This window comes from Salvelinus fontinalis, chromosome 38 (assembly GCF_029448725.1).
Source record: "Salvelinus fontinalis isolate EN_2023a chromosome 38, ASM2944872v1, whole genome shotgun sequence".
NCBI classification, from domain to species: domain Eukaryota; kingdom Metazoa; phylum Chordata; class Actinopteri; order Salmoniformes; family Salmonidae; genus Salvelinus; species Salvelinus fontinalis.
In genome coordinates this window covers 27,049,953-27,071,587 of record NC_074702.1, presented here as the reverse complement: position 1 = coordinate 27,071,587, position 21,635 = coordinate 27,049,953, and the positions used below count along the sequence as shown (strand labels likewise).

Genomic DNA, 21,635 nt, shown 5'->3' with positions numbered 1-21,635 from the left:
AACCCCAACCTCCTCAGACAAACAAGAAGCAATGGCCCAACTCCTTGTGACTCTGAGACTGACCTAACAGACACCGAAATGCTGACCAACATCAGTAGAGCTAAAGCACAGTGGAGAAGATTTCCAAAGTCGTTGTTTCTGTCCTATATGCGCCAGACGGCGCGATGGGGAATGAGTGAATGAATCGACTAATCACTTAAGGCAAGGTTTGAAGAAGTGGTGACCGGCATTTCATTGCCACCATTCTGTTTATCATAACCATCATTAAAATGATATGTCGCTTTATGCCACACAACTGGAATGTACAGATCCCATCAGAGACCTTTCCTAGTTAGACTAGTCCTAGATCTGTTTGTGCCGTCTTGCCAACTATTTTATTCATGGTCATGCCTTGGCAAGACAGCAAAGCATCACTGAACAAACCACTGGTAACAGTTTTATTTTTTAGCTCAGTTTTCCAACATGACATAGCATTATACAGTATGACACTTCAACAAATTTGAGCATAGGGCCTACACTGGCAAATCACCATGATGGGGCAGTCATGAATCCATAAACACCAACTATCCTCTTTTCCAGACACACACACAACAGAAGAAGAAAAAGTGGACACTACAATCCCTTTTGCACTGAGGAACCCTGTTTTCTTCAGAATTAGTGAAACCAGAAGCAAAGTCTTGGGCAGCATACAGGCAAGTGAGTAGTGAGAGAAAGTTTGCAACAGGCAAGCTCAATCTAAGTAAGGCCTTGGGAAAGTGTTACTATGTGCGTTTTGGATAAACACCAAGCATTTCTTCGAGACTTCGACCCATAAGTCTGCACAGGGTTACACAACTATACTGATCCCCACACAGCCTTTGCAGTTTCTTGTCCTTATCGAGGGTTACTCAAGGTTTCATTTTTTTTTTTTTTTTTTTTTTTTAAGTACTTCTTCACATGGATGAACTAGCAGCTAAAACAGACAGCGATATTACCAAGCTTCCTCAGGGCTCTTGGGACTTGCAGCACGTGAGGCCTAATCTCACTGAAAGTTCCCAAATGACAAATACGCTTTTGCTTGTGTATACCAGTCCAGTTGGACTTTCATGTCGCTGTTTTCGTGCCGAACAGCGGAAAACAATGCCTTGTATTCCCACAAATTTACGAATGTTCCTGGTAACTCTGCATTTAGTTTCCCTTCCATCCTAGCTTTGTAAGCTCGCAGTCCTCCCTACCCTCTGAGCTTCGGGTTCAGCCCTGAGTCTTCATTTGAATTTTTAGCTCTAGTCCTCTTCCTGTGATTTTTAGGATCTGGGTGCGAGAGATATGATTGGTTTACTGAAAACCCCAATCCATTAGTCTTCTCCGCACGATCCCTCCCCGTCTTCATTTTAGATCATTCTGTCTTTCCTATCATCTCTCCGTCGGTCTGTCTGTGTTTAGACAGTGCTCCGGGGCGTGCCGTTGAGTGTCACAGCCTTGGTGCAGGGCGTGCCGGCCGCCTGGGAGCCCGTCCACGGTGTGGAAACGCCCACCTCAAACACCTCGTGGATGGCCTTCCGGAAACAGTGGAAGTTGTAGTCTATCAAGCCTGGGGAGAGATACGTGTCAATAAGAAAAAGGTATGAATCTATTTTCAATTCCGTGACCTTGAGAGACTTTGAATATCACTCAGTCGATTACTCCATGAGTCATGTGCTGTTGAAACAAAGAAGAAAACGTGAATAAAGTATCACCCCTATCAAGATAAACCAATAACGCCCAGTGTGAAGAACATTTACAAAAACAATGGCAAAGAATACCTAAACCAGTTCAAATGAGTGCTATCGCCTGAGAAGCTTGAAATTCAATTGACTCAAGACATGATTACTTCCTTAAATAAGACGGTGCCACTCTTCCATTGACATCTGTCTGCATTTTGCGCTTGTGGGAGTGAAGTCACACTGGATTGAACGATAATGGGTAAGCAGCTATTGAGAGACAGCTCAATGCAGTAATGAGGAAATGCCGGGGTGGATGGCTTGCCTTTGCGCTCAAAGCTCTCCTCCCGGAGGATGCAGACCAACGCCAGGAACTTGGTGACCTCTTTCAGGTAGAGGACTGTGGTGTTGTTCAGCTTGATGATGGCCATGGACTCCTTGTCGTAGGCACTACCACTGCCGTCCTCCTTCAGACTGGAATAACACACACAATATAGAACAGTCAGTGTAAGGAACTTATTCAAATTGGAAACGTGTTTGATACAGAGACCTAACATATGAAACTTTATGATAAGACATTAAATGCCTCATACATGCTTATAACAAGCTGTAAAAGTATGATTTTATACTTGTCAGCTTGTAGTAAAGTGTTGTCAAAAAAATGACCACAAAACACACAGCTGTAAACTACACATATCTGACAGGAACTCAGTTAAAAAGGGGACGAACCCATAGATGCAGGAGACATCTATAACCACGTCGATCATGTCGCAGCACAGCTCATAAGACTGCATGTCCACCGGACTGCTGTCTGTGGCGATGTAGATCTTACTGACCACGTCAAACAGAAAGGCCTTCTCTATGCCCGAGTTCTGAGGACGGAAGGAGGGGATAAAGGGAGATGAGGGGATGAGAGGTATAGGGGAGGAAGGGAGGAGAGGTATAGGAAGGAGGAGGGGCAGAGAAACGGCATCAGTGGTCATTTGGTACTCCTAAAAGGTAGCGTGGCAGAAATCTCTCAGAGCCATCTTTCAGGTCATGTCACACCAAATGAATTATTGAGCTCCTAAGTTAAAAAAAGGATATCATTTATTTACCAATGCAAAATACAAATACACGTATTTTGACCGGGATTGAAGAGACTTTATGGTCTGGAAGGTCGGTATTATACAACAACTATAAAAGCATTGCATGAAAGAGTCATCAGGGCTGACGATGATGATGACGACACGTCACACTGAGTCACACCAGAGACCATTTCTGCTAAGGCAGGGCTGGGAATTGCCAGGGACCTCATGGTAAGGGCTGTGGCCGTTATGACATTTTGTCAGACGGTTATTGTCATGCAAAAGACTTCCGGTCCCGCGGTAATTGACCGTTAATTAACAGAAACATGTTTAGCATCTCCAGGCCTGCACGCATACAAGCCGCTGATGCGAAGCCTTTGGAACATCTACGTTTAAAAAAAAAAAAGTCTAATAAATCAATTGAATGTACACCCTCAGAATAAATCCATTATTTATATTATGCAGGTCTAAAGAAACATTATGATATGAAGAAAAAGTATTTCAGAAGAACAGAATATGAGTTGGTCTACTGAATATGAATTGGTCTACTGTACGCTATCTGACTATGTGCCATGCCATAGGCTGTAGGGTTGTTCATTTAGTAGACAAGTTATGCTTATAAGTCCAGTAACATTATTTTATATGATTTAATACCAAGAAGAATATAATTGAACTTAGTTGAATAAAACAGAAAGGATATTTTTCCCATTCCAAAGTGAGTACGCATATGAAGTGGCTATGTTGAGTGTAAAAGTGATCATTTGAAACAGGTCTTATACGGTAGATTCAGAGTTATTGGCAACTTTAGTGGTGAATGTATATAAACCTTAGAATGTCTTAGAAATCAAAACATATATAGGTTGCATGATGATCCATTATCAAATGGGCAGGAACAGGGGATGCACTTGAATAGCGAATGGAGGCCGCTTTCCCGCCAGTCCGTTTTTTAATTATGCCGGGTCGGCAACTCTGGTTATTTCACACCATGCATCAACCACTGTTTGAGGAGCATGCGGCCTCTGTATGCCACAGGCTCTCCAACCTTGTTACTGCAGCTACCCAGTGCTTAAATGGGAAACCGAGTGAGAGGAGAAATGGAAACGCACAGTGGTGAGATATTCTGTAGCTAAAAAGGTTATGAGTCAACCTATTGATTTGGAAAATATAAAACAATTCCCTATTGCTAGGCTATACAAATGCACTATAAATTGTAGGCCAACTCTGTAAGCCGCCCTGCACAATCAACGAACCAACAGCTTCGCCTAGACCTATACGTTCTCTCCCAGACTCACGGAGAGAGAGTTTGGAACGTAGCATAAAGGTAACCAGTCCATCCAGTATGCATAATAATACAGTCCACACGAAACAAGGTCATTACTAGAGTATAGGCTAGACCAATTGTGTACCAAAGACATCTTAAATCCATTTTTCCCCCCATGCGTAATATGCGGTAGGCTATGTATTGTAAAACGGCAATCATTTTATTTCTGGGGGTTTTCGGGGTGATATATAGTATGGGTGTTTTGAATGAATCATCACCTTAGAAAGCGCTGTCCACTTCGTGGTGTGAGGCTTTGAAACAACATCCACAACGACCATGTTTCCCACTCAGTTTCAACCTGCTGTTGGACTTCTTTCTTCACATTGATCATCACAGTGATCTGAGCATGATACCGTTTTGATGAAAAGTGTTTGTTGTGATTTCGATGGTATTTGCAATGATGTCAGAATGGTTAGTTAGAGGGGATATGGAGCCCTGAGTACCAGGCCATTAGGACCTGATGGTAGTTAGCGAGTTGGGTACTACCAACACAAGTCCACAGTGCATAAGAGGAGATTACCGTGACTCAACGGTCACGTGAAATTTGACTGCAGTCAGGACTCATGACTGCCGGTGTGGCGGTAATACCATCACCGCAACAGCCCTACTCCTGATACAATATTGTCATAATACTTTGGTGCCGATACGATATGTATTGCAATTCTCACGATTCTATATGTATTGCAATTCTCACGATTCTATATGTATTCCAATTCTCACGATTCTATATGTATTCCAATTCTCACGATTCTATATGTATTGCAATTCTCACGATTCTATATGTATTGCAATTCTCACGATTCTATATGTATTGCGGTTCGATACTGGGATTTTATTGCGACTCGACGTTCCACACATATTGCTGCAGAGGGACAAGAGGGCGCAATGAGGAAACACGTTTTGATCAGCCATAGAAATAAAAGTGCAGGGGGAAAAAACAAACAGAGTTTTGGTACAGGTACAGCCAACGAGCAGGGAGGGACTTGCTGAACTTGTCCAATGACAAACATTAGTTTCCGTTGCAAAATGTTTTGTTATGGTGTGCACTAATGAATCCGACCCAGGTCAAATGAATGAAAGAAATGCAAAAAAATGCCTTCAAATCAAACAGCAAGAACTAAATCAAGAGGGAATTTGGTACTTACAGATATAAAGATGTTTAGAAGGTTTTCCAGTGTTGGCAGCTGTGGGATAAGCTTCTGGACCACTTTACTGAAGGCCTCGAATATTGAGTGGTCATAGATACTTGTCAAATAGAAACTGAAAGATATATAAAAGGGAAGATAGCTATAGGTTTGCACAGGTTAGGACTAATTTGATAACTTAATTCCTCGTGCTCTGTAGTTCAAGTAAAAACACAAAGTGAGACTGGATCATGTCCCAAAACAGTAGGGAACATTAGAAACTGAAAGCATTTCTCAGCTTTAAAACACACAAGGATAAGCTATAGCCTAATAAATGACCATGATGGTACAATTTGGGACCGTCCAACTGCAGAAACAAAAATATTAGCAATGTATTTAAAAGCATTAAGGTAGCGTAACATTTTAAGGAATTCTATAAATAATAGTAGTGATAGTATAGTGATAGTTCCAAATAGAAAATTGGGAAACTTCAAGGACTGCAGTTCTAACCAACAGAACCAAAGGTCCTAAAGAAGAGAGGCCAGTGGATGTGACTACAGACTTCGCACAGAGACGTCTTTGCAGTGCAGAGAACAGAACACAACACAACACATCCCTCCTCCCAGCTTCACTATAAATCCACCATTGATCCAACTGTCTGGCGTGCACCAACAGCAATCTCACCTTTCATAAAATAGGCCTACATCTCAAGAAAGGAAAAGCAGACAGACGATTGAAAAACCAAGTACTGAAAATCTGCAGAGCGTGTCGGAACCGGTTTGTCGGTTCAAAAAACAACTTGCTAGGCTCAGTATCATTAATGTATAAAGGCCCTAGGTCTGTATCTGGGAAATGATCATCAGGACATGTGATGATATCCCTATCGAAAACAACCATTTCAGCAGAGTTCAAATTTGAGGCTAAAGTTTCAACTTCAAAAGAGAAAATAGCGAACATTGAAGGCAGTATGAGCATAACGGTACATGATATATAGGCTACATGGAATCCTTCTGGTCCTCTAACATAGACAGTTTGCACCATGCACACTTGCTGTGGTGTTTGTTTGATAAGAGGCCGGGGTGGAGCATGACAACCATGCTCTGGAAGTATACAAGCAAACTCCTATGTTCCAGGCCCACACACACTGACAAGTGTGCTTGTCATTCGTATGTTATTGCCCCAACTCAGTCACATTGTGGGAAATACGTTCATCCATGTGCTGTGTAAGGCAAGTTATTTCTGAGAACCCAATCTTACAAGCCTAAATAAACTGGCCAACCTTCTTCATGCAAATAGAGAGGCGTGTTATAACAGCTAGGCTGACACTAATATGAGACTACCGGAAGCTATTTTCACTGTATCAATATGGAATCACAAGTGCAATCTGATTCAGTCAGATTCCAAAACCTAGAAAATAAAGTGACAGAGGTCACAAGAAATGACTTGGCAGCACAGATGACTAGCTTGCTGCGCGAAAAAGATGGCTGACCAATACTAAAACTGCTAGCATTTTAGTCAAATGCACATGGACTGAACTCCCATGAGGTCATTGCTGGTTTGAACAGTAGAAAAGGAGAATTAGGACAACAATAGAATACTAACCCACAATAGCAAGGCAATAAGCTGAGAAGGCTAATTAATTTAGTGTAGCTGCTCTTTCTGTAGGTATTCAATGCTTTTCCCTTGGCATACTGTAAACTCAAAAAGGGGAGGATTAAAGGGATGGTTAGATTTTTTTTGAACTATCCCTTTTAAAGGGTGAGTATCTGTGGATCTACCTGAGGTGAAGCTTTTCTAGGCTGGCGTCTGCCAGGTCGTCGTTGGCTCTCTGGTGGATGTCTCTCTGGGTCTCGATCTTGTGGTCGTCGGAGAGGCCGTCCACTTTGTGGATGAACACCTCAAAGTTAATCTCGGGGTTGACCCTGTAGGCCCGTGAGACGGTGAGGTGGAGTCTACCCAACGCCTCCACATAGTCATCCTGGGCAGAAAGAAGAGAAAAGGAAGAACACACGCACAAACAGAGACAGACCGAGACAAACAGAGAGACATAGAGCCTTAGAAAAGGTGGCTTAAAACAAAAGTAGTGTACAAGTGTGCCTAAAAAGTAGACTAGATGCTTCTTGCTGCCTGCATGCACATTTCCATGACCATACTATCCAACATGCATAACGCAATCCCCTATACCAAATTGCAATCCCCGACATCCTACTTGTTACAGTCACCGTGGTGGTGGTGGGGGGGGGGGGGTTAGACAGAATTCCTGGAGAATTAGGCTACTTTTGAGATTAAAGCCATTGAAGAATAACATAACCATCATAATGCTTCACATTGCAAAATCTCAAAGTCCCCACTGCAAAAATGACGTGTTGAGCAAGCCTGCCAATTTATTTCCCTGCGAATTCTGCATCTGCACTGAGAGATACTGAACGTTAGTGAGATATAGAGTGCCACTCTGCCTCAGTACAGTGGCTTGTACAAACACTTCCTCAAATTTACTCAGCTGGAAAATCTAAATAAACTGGCAAAATTATACAGTAGGTTTGTCGGACATACAACACTTAGGACACGTTACGTCGTTACAACCTAGTTACACCTCACAGATAATTGACAGCATTAATGGGATAATCCACCCCCAGAAATAAGAATCATGAAACTCCTTTCAATTTGGTGAAAGCCTATGTTCTATCAGTGGGTAAAATAACAATTCCCCCCCAGTGATTTAACTTCTAAGTTGTCCGTCTGAAATCAGGAAGTCGTGTAGGAACGCGTCATAGCTACATGGTTCTCGTCACTGGAGATATGGGATAACACACTATGACATTTCACAAAGCTTTTAAAACAATTAGGCCTACCTGCACTCCAGATCACCAAATCAGCCAATAGATGGTATGGGCATACTTGTCTAGAACAAATACATCCATTTAAATCGTCATAACAAAGTATATACTGTTTTTTTTTTTCGCTTAGATGTACTCAATCTAAACAGTGAACCAAATTTATTCAAGTCAGTTTCTCCTTCAAGTACTATATTGCAATGCGCCCTGTGTGCCCATTGGAAATGTGGGAAAAGGCCGTTATTGCTATAGCAACGTACTCTGTACTCGCTCTGGGGAGAGGCGAACTCTGTGAGAGACTGCTAAATAGTAGGCAATTTAGGCAATTTACAATTTAAGCAATTTTACAGCCAGCTACTTCACATGCTGATATTGACTTTGTTATTATTGTGTAGCCATGTTAGCTAGCTACCTAGCCAGCCCAGAGAGAGTATTGCATTGTGGGTTTTGTAGTTGACTTGCGCCGCAGATTTCCACAACAATTTTCACATTGTAAGGTTGGTAGCAACGACAAAATTAAACATTTGTTCACAAAAAATATTGTTATTCAAGACTGAAAATCATAGGAATTAGTGGTTTAGGGTGGATTATTCCTTTAAGGTTGAGAAAAAACACCAGCAATGAATACACGGTGTCCTGTTCCGGGTCATAGGGATGTGACAAATGGACAATTTTTCTTACCGTTTCAACTGCAAAAAAAAACACAAACACAAAAAAATATATAACTCTACCTCAATTCCACCATGCAAAGTTTGCATTTCCTTCTCAAAGTGATGCCATACAGGACTTCACTGCTGTCGCTTGCCTTTTTACGAACTGTTAACGTGATGACGTAGTGGTGGTTAGTCGACTCCAAAATAATTTATTCCTTGACTCCTTCCACGTCGACTCCCATTTCTGAGTGTCAAGATTCGATTCAGCTACGAATCCACTCCTAAGATTCAGTATTTTTGGAGCGGAGGAGGCTGATTAGTTGCCGTACTTCCGAAAATACAAACACTTGCATCTTTCATAGCGTGCTAGTGTGGGACGGAGTGAAGGGCATAATATAGGCAGGTCAGCCGACAGACAGACAGTCAAAACCGTGCACTTGGCCTATCTATCAGCAATTAAAAGCGGTCTCTCGCAATGGAGTGCTGTATCTCAATTTCTGAGCTTGCAATGTCTCCCAACTTCAGTAAAGCAGGGCCTACCATCAATGAATAAGCTAGGATGCAACACTTTGCTCTCACAGTCACACACAGTATGCACATGTGCACGGGCAGTTAGCAAGACACCCCCCAAAACAGGAGTGATTCTGCAGGTGGTGACCAGAGACCACTTCTCAGTTCCTATGCTTCCTGGCTGATGTTTTGGTCACTTTTGAATGCTGGCGGTGCTCTCACTCAAGTGGTAGCATGAGACGGAGTCTACAACCCACACAAGTGGCTCAGGTAGTGCAGTTCATCCAGGATGGCTAGGAACTGAGAAGTGGTCTGTGGTCACCACCTGCAGAATCACTCCTGTTTTGGGGGGTGTCTTGCTAATTGCCTATAATTTCCACCTTTTGTCTATACCATTTGCACAACAGCATGTGAAATTTATTGTCAATCAGTGTCGCTTCCTAAGTGGACAGTTTGATTTCACAGAAGTGTGATTGACTTGGAGTTACATTGTGTTGTTTAGGTGTTCCCTTTATTTTTTTGAGCAGTGTACATTGTTTTTCGGTTAGGGATTTTTCTTAACGTTAAGGATCCCAATTTCGTTTAAACGTTTTAACTTTCACACCCCTAGTTCATTAGGCACCAAAAGGAAGAACGGAGTGAAACAGGGAGGGACTACTTGGACAAGTACAATGAGAAACGCTCAATTTCCTATTCTGTTGAAAAGATAGAAATGTAGTGACCCTGAGAACTCCTTTCAACACGATCCTTAAATTGAGATAAACTGTGGCCTACCTGATTAAATTAGCTTTGATTTAGATAACGGTTAAGATCCCTTTGTTCCAGCAGTTAGGATAAAAATGTGCACCGTCTTGGGAAAACGTCTGTGACAATCAATTGTCTTTGAAGTGGTGGGTCACTTAACGTTTCAACATTAGAAGCTTATTCTGTGCTGCAGATTAGAAGTAATCTAGAATACGCTTATACCATCCACTTCTCTATAAACACAAATTAAGTTGATAAACTATACAGTTCACTCAGTTTGAATACATTTATTTTAAAGACCATAGAACAGGTTCAGACATTACCCATGACATGAGTATTCTGTTAAAATGCTGTGATCTGAAGGGCTTTTTCCCTTTCTAGTAATTCTAGGAGATCAGACATTTGTCAATTATGTTGTTCAACATGTCAGTAAGTCAATTATGGTTCAACATGTCAGTAAGTAAGTCAACCATTGTGTTTTTAATACACGTTTCCACTCAATCTTTTCACCTGTGCGTCAATGACGAATATCAAAGCCCCCGTGCCTCTGAAGATCATCTCGTAGTCAAAGGTGGGGTCGAAGAAGTCCACTTGACCCGGGAAGTCCCAGATCTGGAAGTTGACAAACGAGCTACTGGAGATGTCGTCCTTGTAGATCTTGTTGGTGCTCTCCAGGAACAACGTCTCGTTAGGAGACATTTTGTGGAATACCACCTGAAACAGGAAATTAGACATAGTGCTGTTAAGACAAAATGGCAACACCTAGACCTACTGCTTCCTTCTCAAAATACCAAGATACTCCATTTTTAGAATTTGTTATTCCGTCAAGTACCTAGGGTCACTACTAGAGGAAAAAGCCAAAGCACATGTTTCTGGACTAGCAAGAGGCTAAAGGGAAGAAAGTACTCTTCGGCTTAGCACTTAGGGTCATGGATTTAGATGTGCCTTCAACAACAGTGTAGCACTGCACAACTATAGTCTATGAATTCAAATATATGAGAACACAAATAAGCCATGTAATTAAATAGTTTGGCGCCGTTAAAAAGACATGCTCCAGTACTTTGACGAGTAAAATAATTTTATTTAAACCTTCCACCTTGGGCTGGATGTGTCAATGTGTAGTTCATACATGCATAATCTATGAGCAGAATTACTTATTTACCTCAATTAGGCACACAATCCTTAGTTTGAAAGCGACTGTTTTATTGATGCTGTGTCTTGCCATTTCCCCCGTCATGAGTGAGGTGGTTAAGCAATATAATGTTGAATGAGTGTGTCTGCCAAGATTTGGAACGCCAGAGAAGGGATTTTAGACAGCCAGACAGTCACCGCGCACACACACACACGAGTGCTGTGGAAGAAACACGCTTTCACCTGATTAATGATTAACAAGTTACCTAGCAAACGTTTCTTTTACATAAATACGGTTGAATTAATTGTATATTGTTTGCACTCGTTAGCCACTGAGCTAGCTAGTTGGTTCAGCTAACATCAATTGAAATAGTTGGCTGAACCTCCCTAGAAACAGTGGTGGGAAAAGTACCCAATTATCATAAATTTTACTCAAGTATGACATCTTAATAGAAAATTACTCAACTAACGTTAAAAAGTGAAAGTCACCCAGTACAATGAGAAAAAGTATGTTTGTTTTAAATATACGTATGTATAAAAAGTAAATGTAATTGATAAAATATACTTAAGTATTGAAAGTAAAAAATAATTTAAAATTCCCTATATTAAACAAACCAGACTGTACCATTTTTGATTTACAGATAGCCAGGGACACACGCCAACACTCAGACAACATGCCAACACTCAGACAACATTTACAAACGAAGCATTTGTGTTTAGTGAGTCCGCCAGATCAGATGCAATAAGGGGTGACCAGGGATGTTCACTTGGTAAGTGCGTGAATTGGACCATTTTCCTGTCCTGTTAGCCATGCAAAATGTAACGAGTACTTTTGGGTGTCAGGGAAAATGTATAGAGTAAAAAGTACATTAATGTTTTTTAGGAATGTAGTAAAAGTAACCCAAATATAAATAGTAAAGTACAGATACCACAAAAAACTACTTTAGAAACCAAATATGTTTACACCACTGCCTAGAAAGAATGCAACACCATGGAGTTTTTAAAACAGACCATGTCTGTAGATGCTAGCTATACTAACGTGTTTGCTTGCTTGTCATGTAGCAGTAACTTGCTATCCAGACCAGGATGACAACTGGTCTTTGACATAGAAGTACGGTCTGACGTTCAGAGTGCATGCATGTTACTATATTAACCTCAGGAATGTTTAGAAGTTGTGGCAATGTTAGCAAGCCATCTCAATAACTGGCAATGATAGCTATAGTTGCTGATTGAACAAAAATAAGGCGTTATGTAAAGACAGATGAATCATGTCCGCCGAGATCGTTCCTACCTTCTGTATTGACGACTTGCCACTTCTTCGCAAACCCATCAACAGAATTCTAGGTTTGCTGTCAGATGGAGTTGGGCTATCCTCGATGTCGGCCTCCTCTTCTCCATAGCCAAAATCTTTGGGAAACGAGTCCGCTACCCCGTAGCTGTCTGCCAGCGGTTCCACTTCGTACTGAATCGACATTTTGACCCGACGACGCTCGCTTCCCCCAATCCCCCCCGCACCCTATTAGTTTTACGCAGTCCTGCTTTTACCGACAAATCCTTCTACACCGCCGATAAAACGTAAAATACAGTTTAAATGCATCAAAAATGCCAATGTTACTTGCAAATCCAGAGTGTGTTGTAATATTCTCCTTTAGATTTTCTGGTACCCTATGTTTCCCTTTCGCCGAAAACCCTGCTCTTCAACCAACCTCCGAATCTAATTGGACGATATATATAGGATGCGAATAGTAGTTGGTTAACCAGGGTGTCAATCTGTCGAGACTGGTTCTTCCCTTGTCAGATGTTTTGTAGTCAGCTGACCAAGTAGACTAGTGCCAAAGAGGACGAAACGAAGCGAGAGGGTCCACTCCCGTCAAAATCTGTCCCTGCGGGAATACAGCGAAAAGCAGCCCGAATTTATTAATTTATGCCTCAAATGAGACCGATAAGTAGACCGTATGCCTTCCCGATGGTTAGTGCGGAGATAAGAGCATCTTGTCATTATATACAGTATCTCTGCTAGGGCACATACTTATTTTGTGATCTTTCAGCTGGAGTTATTTTGGCTGGAAATGTATAGTTTTGATTGATTTATTTAGTTTTGACTGGGGGGGGGGTCAACTCACGATGGAATGTATCCCTGTGATTCATAGTAAAATTATACAATCAATGTCATTCCAGTATTGTTTTCCATCAATTAAAATATAAAGTGTAAAACTGTCTGTGTGAAGCCTACAAAATCACCAGCAGAGGGCAGAAAAAGACCGTACAGAAAGTATTTCAATAAACTATACTGCGCATGCTCTAAGCACGAGCGTGCTTGTATTGACTTCAAGGCTACCAAGGAAACTTGCTGCAGGCGGTGAGAGTCGTAAGAACGTCAGTTAGCAGTAAAGCCAAGGTTTAACGTTAATTTCATAATGGCACACTACAGAGTAAGTGGACTACATATCATGTTTTACATTGGCGTGAGTAACAATAGAAAAATGGCATGGTTTCCACAACCAGGAGAGCTTAAAGTTTTACCAGATAACGTTATAACGCGTTAGCGAGCTAATTTAGCGCGTTACACATTAGCTAGTTAGCTGGATAGGTAGAGGAGCCAACTATGGTGAAGGAATTTTCTGATGAACTTCAACTGAGTGGAGCCGAGACCAGGCTTAGGCTTTGTGTAATGTAGTCCCAACTACATCGATTCGCTCAAGGTCAATTACTTAAAAAAATGTAAATTATGAAACGCCCACATTGTACCTATGTTTGTCCTTTGTAGTTGCGTGCCCTTTATTTGCTGAAATCATACTTTTTCAATAAACGAATCTAATACCACAGGTATAGTCAGTTTCCAAACCGAGGTGCAACATCGCGAGACTTCCGAGAAAGCTTGCGAAACAGACCAGCCGGGGTTTGAGAAGTCAATGAGAGAAGTAAAAAATATTTTCCTTAGTAGGTCATTTTTTAAATCTGAAGGCACAACCTAGATTCGAGCCAATGTCTTAAGTAGTTGAACATGTTATTACTCCAATTTCATTAGTGACAAACTGACACGTTTTGAATTTGTCAAAAACAATTTTATATCGAAGGAGTACTTTGGTTTGACGATTTGCACATGCGCAGCTCAGCGCGAGACGACCCGATGACGTGTTTCTACGCATGCGCTTTTCTAGCCGACATCTCCATGAAGTCGTTTACCTTGTGACGGGTTTTTCTATTGACGAAGCAGTATTAGCTTATCTTCATATTGATACCGCCACCGACTGTTTCCTTGTTGATATTCAATTGGCACATGCGCATTTGCGATTAGTTGCCATCTTAGAGCAGTGAGAAAATTGGTTGTATTTGATTAACGTCTATTGAAAAGTATGGATTTCAGCAAACAAAGGCATGCAAACATGGGTACAAGTTTTATAATTTAAAGTATTGACGTTGGGCGAATCGCTGTAGTCTGAGCTAGTTTCCACAGAGCCTGTCCTCGGCTACACTCAGGTGAAGTTAATCAGAAACCAACTTAACCATGGAGTTTAGTCCGTTACTGGCTGGCTAGCTAAACCTGTAGCTAGTTCGTTTATTACCAAGGTACAATACTCAATTTGGATGAGTTGTTTTTCTCAATACAATAAGGAAGGCTATAATCTTTTTTGCAATCGTTCTAGTTCCATTAAGATATAGATTCCTTGATGGAATCATTGATTAGAAATGACTGGACAGGTGAAAGCCATGACTGGACAGGTGTGGAGCCCTTGCTTCCACCTGTCAATTATGTATTATTAGCAGTGATTATTACATCAAGGGAGGTCTGAATGCACAGGGCCTTGTTCCTTCCCTTTCTTTGGCAAAATGGTGCCAGCAAACATCCAGCAGCATCATGGAAACAAGCTAGTTACTGAACCCTGAATAAATTGGGAGTATCATTTGTCTTAATCCCAATGTGTCCACAGGCTTCAGAGTCCAAACGAGAGCAGTTTCGGAGATACCTGGAGAAGGCTGGTGTCCTTGACAGCCTCACCAGTGGTGTGTTTATTTAGAATATTTCATTAACTTTAATAGTTAATTTTATTTGACCTATGCAAATTACAAAAACGGCTTGTGCCTTATTGCAGTGCTGGTGGCATTGTATGAAGAGACGGAGAAACCCAACAATGCACTTGAGTATCCTTTAAAAAATGTTTTTGTAATGAATATTTCCTACATAATGTAGACATGCATAACTATGTTTTTGGAAGGTGATGAAACAGAGACCCCCCCCCCCCCCCCCCCCCATTCAGAATCTGACCTTTCTGTTGCCTTTAGTATCTAGCGACCTGAATTGCTCAGTCAGACAGAACAAGTGTAGACTGGCACAGATCGTGATGGGATGCTTTTCAAAAATATTAAAATAACACATTTTCAATGACAACGAGGTTGAGAATGAATTTAATTCCTCCTCAGCACACTGTAATTTCTTTAACAAGATCCAGTTTCCTCAAGCAGCACTTGGGTGTGGCTGGCCAGGAGTCTGCAGACACTGAGGCACTCCAGCAGGAGCTAAGAGACATGAGGCAGAGGTGTGAGCTGCTGGCCGAGGAGAACAAAGACCTCAAGAACAGGGTAGGCCTGCCTATGATTATTTTTCATTGAGTATGTTGATCTATACATGGTAGACTTGAACTTTTCATAACTAATGAATTACTCTAACCTCTTTTTACACATTTCCTTAGCTTCAACGCTATGAGCCTACGCAAGAAGATGGAGCTGCCGAATAAAAAGTGACTCGGCTTTATTGAAGTCATTTTGTTAGAAACTACAATTTCTATGGCAAGTCGAAACCAGCAATGGGAGGCAAGGAGTTTATACACCTGTTTTTTATTTTCTTTATACTCTGTTTAAATATTTAACTTATTTTGTATATTTGAAATATAATAGTTGTTATCCCTTATGATTGTCTCCTCCCTCTCATAAAAGCGAACCCCCTTTTTCTGTGTTCAGTGTACTTCAGCCTACTGCGTACCAATGCTTTGTCTCGAGTAAACAAACGGTAACATAATGGTCTTTTTCTTTTTAATCACGTTCACATATTTGTTACAATATAGAAATCTTACATCATGATATCACTTTTGTACTGTGTGCACAGAGGCTCTGCTGGCATTTACTTGAAATGCATAAGAAACTGGAATACCCCACAACCCTTAACAGAAAAGCTGTGCCTAAAAGAACGTGGAGGGCCATTGTAACCATCATACATGGTTTTACGATGATAGTATGGACATAGTTAATGCAAAATAAAAATCTAGATAGAAGCTTTTATGCAATATACATTATTTAGACTACATACTCTATTTTCAGTGGTCAATAAGCTGTTTGGCTGAGTTTGACAGGCAACCTAATTCTGATATTTTCCCACTAATTGGTCTTTTGACCAATCAGATCTTTTTCAGAGCTGATTTGATTGTTCAAAAGACCAATTTAATGAATCAAAATTCTGAATTGGACTGCCTGTCTAAACGCAGCCATAGTTCTAGCACTAAGACATTTTCATGGTTTCTCTCTAAACAATGGTGTTTAAAATGGACCGAAACACACAGAAAGCATTCAACGGTGTCACTGCTGTGTGATCTATACTGTTGTTTTTCCTGTCTTAGTTGCAACACTTTCAAAAGCAGGTCAATATTCCCAATAGCAAATCCCCACACCCAATGTTTGATCGATGTCTTACGTCATCACAAAGTATGACAGAGGCTTTGAAGCTGGTGAATACAAAAATAAACTACCACGTAGAGATCAACAGTACAGAAACAAAGAGGTGCCATCTTATAAGACAGCTATACATTTTACTGGACTACTGCAACAGATCCACCTCCAAAGCAGTTCGCACAATGTCACAACTCGTGTCATGTTCTTTTGATCTTGTTTGAACTGAAGTTTTCTTGTCTGAGGGACAAAATATTAGGTTTTACTCTTAGCATTCAAACTTGTAAATCTGTGGGGGCTCGCCTACTGCTTGCGTTGCTTGTGGATGATGGTCGGCGATTGGAAGAGGGTGGTCTCGGACTATGCTGTGACCCTGAACTTGAGTCCTCCAGTGAGTCTGGGGTGGAGGAATGCATTTTGGGTTCTGATTTCGATGCAGTCCGGGCTTGGTACCCACCACTGGCCTTAGCACCCCCATGAGAATCTGTGTCTGAGCCTTTGCCCTCCACCACTGTGGAACAATTTGAGGGAGCGTTGACCCTCCATGTTTTCCTTCCGGCACCTACTAGCAATGTTGGGCAGGAGGAAGCGTGAGATGCGTTCCTTGGGCGCATGGGAGAGTCTGCAGACTCCTCTGGCTCCTCCTGCTTTGGCGGGGTCACTGAGTCGCAGGGAGGTGAGCGGCTGTCACTGCTGGTGTTATTGGAGTTGGAGTTGTGCTCCGTCAGGCTATGTGCAGCATTTTTGAGTTCTTCCACACTCTGTTTACCAGCCAGTTCACCCTGAACAGGGAGGAAGGCAGATGGGTTGATAAGGGAGGGGTAGGTGTGACCGTCCTGGGCCCGCTCCAGTAGGAGGTTGTAGCCACTGGGCGCGGAGGCCATGGTGGGCTTGCAGCCGGAGGAAGCAATGCATGTCTGATGCACCACGGAGTCTTTCTTGGCTTTGCTTGAGTAGAAGTCGTCAAGCTCGTCTTGCAAGTGTGGATAGTAGTCCAGGATGCCCTTCTTGACCTTCTTGTAGCCCAGGTGCATGATCTCCAAGATGTTTAGGAAAAGGGAGACTACAGCGATGCATTGCATAAAGACCATGAAGACACTCTTCTCTGTGGGCCGTGAGACGAAGCAGTCCACCGCGTTGGGGCAAGGCTCACGCTCGCACTTGAAGAGAGGGGAGAGCTGGAAGCCATAGAGGATGTACTGGCCCGTTATAAAGCCTACCTCCACGGCGGAGCGGGTAATGATGTGGGCCACGTAGGTGCGCAGCAGGGACCCCGACAGCGGAGCCTTGTTGAGCTTGCCTTGCTCCAGCTGCCTCACCTCTCGCTCAATCGTTTTCCGAGCCGCCACCATCTCCACGTCCACCAGCTCCAGCTCGCGACGCAGCAGGACCTTCTTTTTCTGCCGCTCCTTCTCCAGGGCTCGTAGGCGGTAGAGAGCATGGCCCATGTACACCAGCGAGGGCGATGAGACAAAGATGACCTGAAGGACCCAGAAGCGGATGAGTGAGATGGGGAAAGCCAGGTCGTAGCAGACGTTCCGGCACCCGGGCTGCTCCGTATTGCAGATGAAATCGGCCTGCTCATCGTTCCACACGTCCTCGGCTGCCACACCCAACACCAGCATGCGGAAGATGAATAGGATGGTGAGCCAGATCTTTCCCACCATAGTGGAGTGGATATGCACCTCCTCCAATATCCCCCCTAGGAAATTCCAATCCCCCATCTTTACACGGGCATCGTTGTGTCTGTCAGTAGGAGGCAAGGCAGGGGCGGAGAGAGGATGGAGGCAATTTTATCATGTTAAAGAGGATATATGGAACTTTTGCCTTTTGGGATGGCTCTTGAGCCTAAGGCCCCTCAGTGGACAGAAATCTTGCTCAGAAATTCTAATTGGACATAAAGGGACATTCCTCCCCAATAATGAGCAAAAGCATTTAGGGTTTACCTAAAACCAAGGATTTTTTGTTGCGAAATATTTATTCATATTAATATCTATATATAAACCATACAGGCAACTTTCAAGCCTCAATTTGGTGTTTAACAATTAGCAAATAAATTCCTGACATTAGTATTTTCAACAATACATCTTAAACTAAATGTAAATGTTATTTTCTATGCAGTGTGTTTTAAAATCTTTATTTCATGAACAAATACTCTTTGAAAAATATATTCCGCAGACTATTTTAATCCCACAAAGGTTGCTTTACCAATTAAAATAATGCATCAGTCCTTTCATATCAATAAATATAATTAAAACTAAACATGGTTAAGTCATTGACATACAAAAAATGAATTGCAACCTACCTTTATCAGAAAAAAAGGGAAATGTACATCGAAGACAGATTTTAAATTTATCATGAATATGGAGCATCACATATTTGTAAAGCATATCAAAATGTACGAATAAGCAAGCAGTCGGTTAGCATCATGTTTATTATTTTCCTCTTGCTCCGTTCAGTAGTCCTGTTTTACCAAAAATAAAGACATTACCCTCTGTGATTTAACTTATAAACAATGAGAGAAATCAATGAGAGTCATTTCCATTTACCTTGCAGCAGCATGGACAGACTGCCGGTGATTTAAATCCCTGCGGGTCATCCAGCCGCGATAAGGCCACAAAAGCTTTAAAAAAAAATCGTTTGTGCCCTCTCCACATCTGTCGATGCGCATCACCTGAACCTCTGTGACCCGAATGTTACCAGGGTTGCCAGTGTCAGCAATAGGGACAGTACACTACGTACGACTGAACAGTTGAGACAGCTGCCAGTGCCAGATTCTGGTCAGTCAGCGAGATGATAAAATCAATAATCAGAGTTCTACCAATACAGTACAAGATAAATCATAGCCACACAGCAATTGTTTCAGCCTATTCATGCTTGCCATTTATTGATTCGGGGTTATAGGTTAGTTAAGTAATATGTCCTTAATTAAAAAGAAACAGTGGAATTAGTCCCAAAAAATTACTTTGTTAAAAATATATTTGGCTTCTCCTAAAGGACTAGCTGAACTTAAATTTGAACAGTCTAGTATGGCTTGAATGCATAGCCAGGGATCTAAGAGCGAAGCATGGAAAGTTGTTGTACTGGACAGATGGCTAACTTATTAGGTTCACTCTTGTCTACCGTCTGAAGATTCTATAGGCTGTTGTTGGAGACTCCATAGCCCCCATGAGAGATGTTTGGTGATCATAGTAAAAATAGGCAATGTGATGGGAGTTTCTTTTGAAATCAGTTACTGGTTCTGGTATCCCCCAAACAACATAACGCTATGACACACTGCGCCACAACTCTTTCAGATCTATCGTTTTTTTTTACTCTTGTAATGCAATCAATGGGTCATGTCCGATTTCATACTCTGGTGCTTCCCCTCTGTAATTAAGTTGTCTCTGGCAGTTGACAATATTTTTATCCATTTACAAGAAATCAATTACTCTGGCTTGTGGCAATTGAAGTCAGTCAATTCAGGAAGTGATATGAATTTAAAAATCCAAACATTTTACAACTTCTGACAAATAGCTTCTCCTTTTCAGAAAATAGATTCCCTTTTTCAATTATTCAATTGGAATTTCAGTTTACTTCTAAATTGACTGCCTCAATTTCGAAATGAGCTCAAACCTAATTATCACAGATGTTAAGGGTACAGTTGAAGTCGGAAATTTACATAAACGAGTTTTAGTGACTCCAACCTAAGTGTTCCAACCACTCCACAAACTTCTTGTTAACAAACTATAGTTTTGGCAAGTCAGTTAGGACATCTACTTTGTGCATGACACAAGTAATTTTTTCAACAATTGTTTACAGACAGATTATTTCACTTATAATTCACTGTATCACAATTCCAGTGGGTCAGAAGTTTACATACACTAAGTTGACTGTGCCTTTAAACAGTTTGGGAAATTCCAGAAAATGATGTCATGGCTTTAGAAGCTTCTGATAGGCTAATTGACATAATTTGAGTCAATTGGAGGTGTACCTGTGGATGTATTTCAAGGCCTACCTTCAAACTCAGTGCCTCTTTGCTTGACATCATGGGAAAATCAAAGAAATCAGCCAAGACCTCAGAAAAAACATTGTAGACCTCCACAAGTCTGGTTCATCATTGGGAGTAATTTCCAAAGGCCTGAAGGTACCACGTTCATCTGTACAAACAATAGTACGCAAGTATAAACACCATGGGACCACGCAGTCATCATACCACTCAAGAAGGAGACGTGTTCTGTCTCCTAGATATGAACATACATTGGTGCGAAAAGTGCAAATAAATCCCAGAACAACAGCAAAGGACTTTGTGAAGATGCTGGAGGAAACAGGTTAAAAAGTATCTATCCACAGTAAAACGAGTCATATATCGACATAACCTGAAAGGCCACTCAGCAAGGAAGAAGCCACTGTTCCAAAACCGCCATAAAAAAGCCAGACTACGGTTTGCAACTGCACATGGGGACAAAGATCGTACTTTTTGGAGAAATGTCCTCTGGTCTGATGAAACAAAAATAAAACTTTTGGCCATAATTATTGTTATGTTTGGAGGAAAAGGGGGGGATGCTTGCAAGCCGAAGAACACCATTCCAACCGTGAAGCACGGGGGTGGCAGCATCATCAAATCTAATTTATTTGTCACATACACATGGTTAGCAGATGTTAATGCGACTGTAGCGAAATGCTTGTGCTTCTAGTTCCGACCATGCAGTAATATCTAACAAGTAGTATAACCTAACAATTTCACAACAACTACCTTATACACACAAGTGTAAAGGAATGAATACGAATATGTACATCAAAATATATGAGTGATGCCCAAACAGCATAGGCAAGATGCAGTAGATGGTATAGAGTACAGTATATACATATGAGATGAGCAATGTAGGGTATGTAAGCATTATATAAAGTGGCTAGTGAAAAATTGATTAC

At 41.6% G+C, this 21,635-nt stretch overlaps 3 protein-coding genes across 5 annotated transcripts; 1 reads left to right on the top strand and 2 right to left on the bottom strand.

The window, feature by feature from the left end:
• Positions 1 to 423: 423 nt before the first annotated feature.
• LOC129838097 (ras-related GTP-binding protein C) lies at positions 424 to 12,781 on the bottom strand. Its single transcript, XM_055904814.1, has 7 exons — positions 12,355 to 12,781; positions 10,443 to 10,646; positions 6,970 to 7,169; positions 5,213 to 5,327; positions 2,409 to 2,551; positions 2,005 to 2,153; positions 424 to 1,570 (listed from the first exon to the last, which is right to left on the bottom strand). The coding sequence occupies exons 1-7, from the start codon at positions 12,535 to 12,537 to the stop codon at positions 1,419 to 1,421; spliced, it is 1,146 nt and encodes a 381-aa protein (XP_055760789.1). The 5' UTR covers positions 12,538 to 12,781; the 3' UTR covers positions 424 to 1,418.
• Positions 12,782 to 13,365: 584 nt separating this feature from the next.
• Positions 13,366 to 16,080, top strand: LOC129838098 (c-Myc-binding protein-like). 3 transcript variants are annotated; one of them, XM_055904815.1, is made up of 5 exons: positions 13,366 to 13,495; positions 14,996 to 15,068; positions 15,158 to 15,206; positions 15,515 to 15,644; positions 15,755 to 16,080. In XM_055904815.1, the coding sequence occupies exons 1-5, from the start codon at positions 13,481 to 13,483 to the stop codon at positions 15,797 to 15,799; spliced, it is 312 nt and encodes a 103-aa protein (XP_055760790.1). In that variant the 5' UTR covers positions 13,366 to 13,480; the 3' UTR covers positions 15,800 to 16,080. The 3 variants fall into 3 exon arrangements, with proteins under 3 accessions (XP_055760790.1, XP_055760793.1, XP_055760791.1); XM_055904818.1 differs by lacking the exon at positions 13,366 to 13,495 and adding an exon at positions 13,960 to 13,984; XM_055904816.1 differs by lacking the exon at positions 13,366 to 13,495 and adding an exon at positions 14,155 to 14,453.
• A 497-nt stretch (positions 16,081 to 16,577) lies between these two features.
• LOC129838095 (gap junction alpha-9 protein-like) lies at positions 16,578 to 18,448 on the bottom strand. Its single transcript, XM_055904813.1, has one exon. It carries the CDS (start codon positions 18,446 to 18,448, stop codon positions 17,000 to 17,002), a length of 1,449 nt encoding a protein of 482 aa, XP_055760788.1. The 3' UTR covers positions 16,578 to 16,999.
• Positions 18,449 to 21,635: the final 3,187 nt, after the last annotated feature.

Excerpts from the sequence above, each read along its gene's own strand:
- LOC129838095 (XM_055904813.1), bottom strand. The coding sequence starts at position 18,448 with ATGGGGGATTGGAATTTCCTAGGGGGGATATTGGAGGAGGTGCATATC.
- LOC129838098 (XM_055904815.1), top strand. Across the intron at positions 15,207-15,514 it reads AAACCCAACAATGCACTTGA|TTTCCTCAAGCAGCACTTGG; the intron begins GTATCCTTTAAA and ends AACAAGATCCAG. Across the intron at positions 15,645-15,754 it reads ACAAAGACCTCAAGAACAGG|CTTCAACGCTATGAGCCTAC; the intron begins GTAGGCCTGCCT and ends ACATTTCCTTAG.
- LOC129838097 (XM_055904814.1), bottom strand. The coding sequence starts at position 12,537 with ATGTCGATTCAGTACGAAGTGGAACCGCTGGCAGACAGCTACGGGGTA. Across the intron at positions 7,170-10,442 it reads TATTCGTCATTGACGCACAG|GATGACTATGTGGAGGCGTT; the intron begins GTGAAAAGATTG and ends CTTTCTGCCCAG. Across the intron at positions 2,154-2,408 it reads GATGTCTCCTGCATCTATGG|TCTGAAGGAGGACGGCAGTG; the intron begins GTTCGTCCCCTT and ends GTGTTATTCCAG.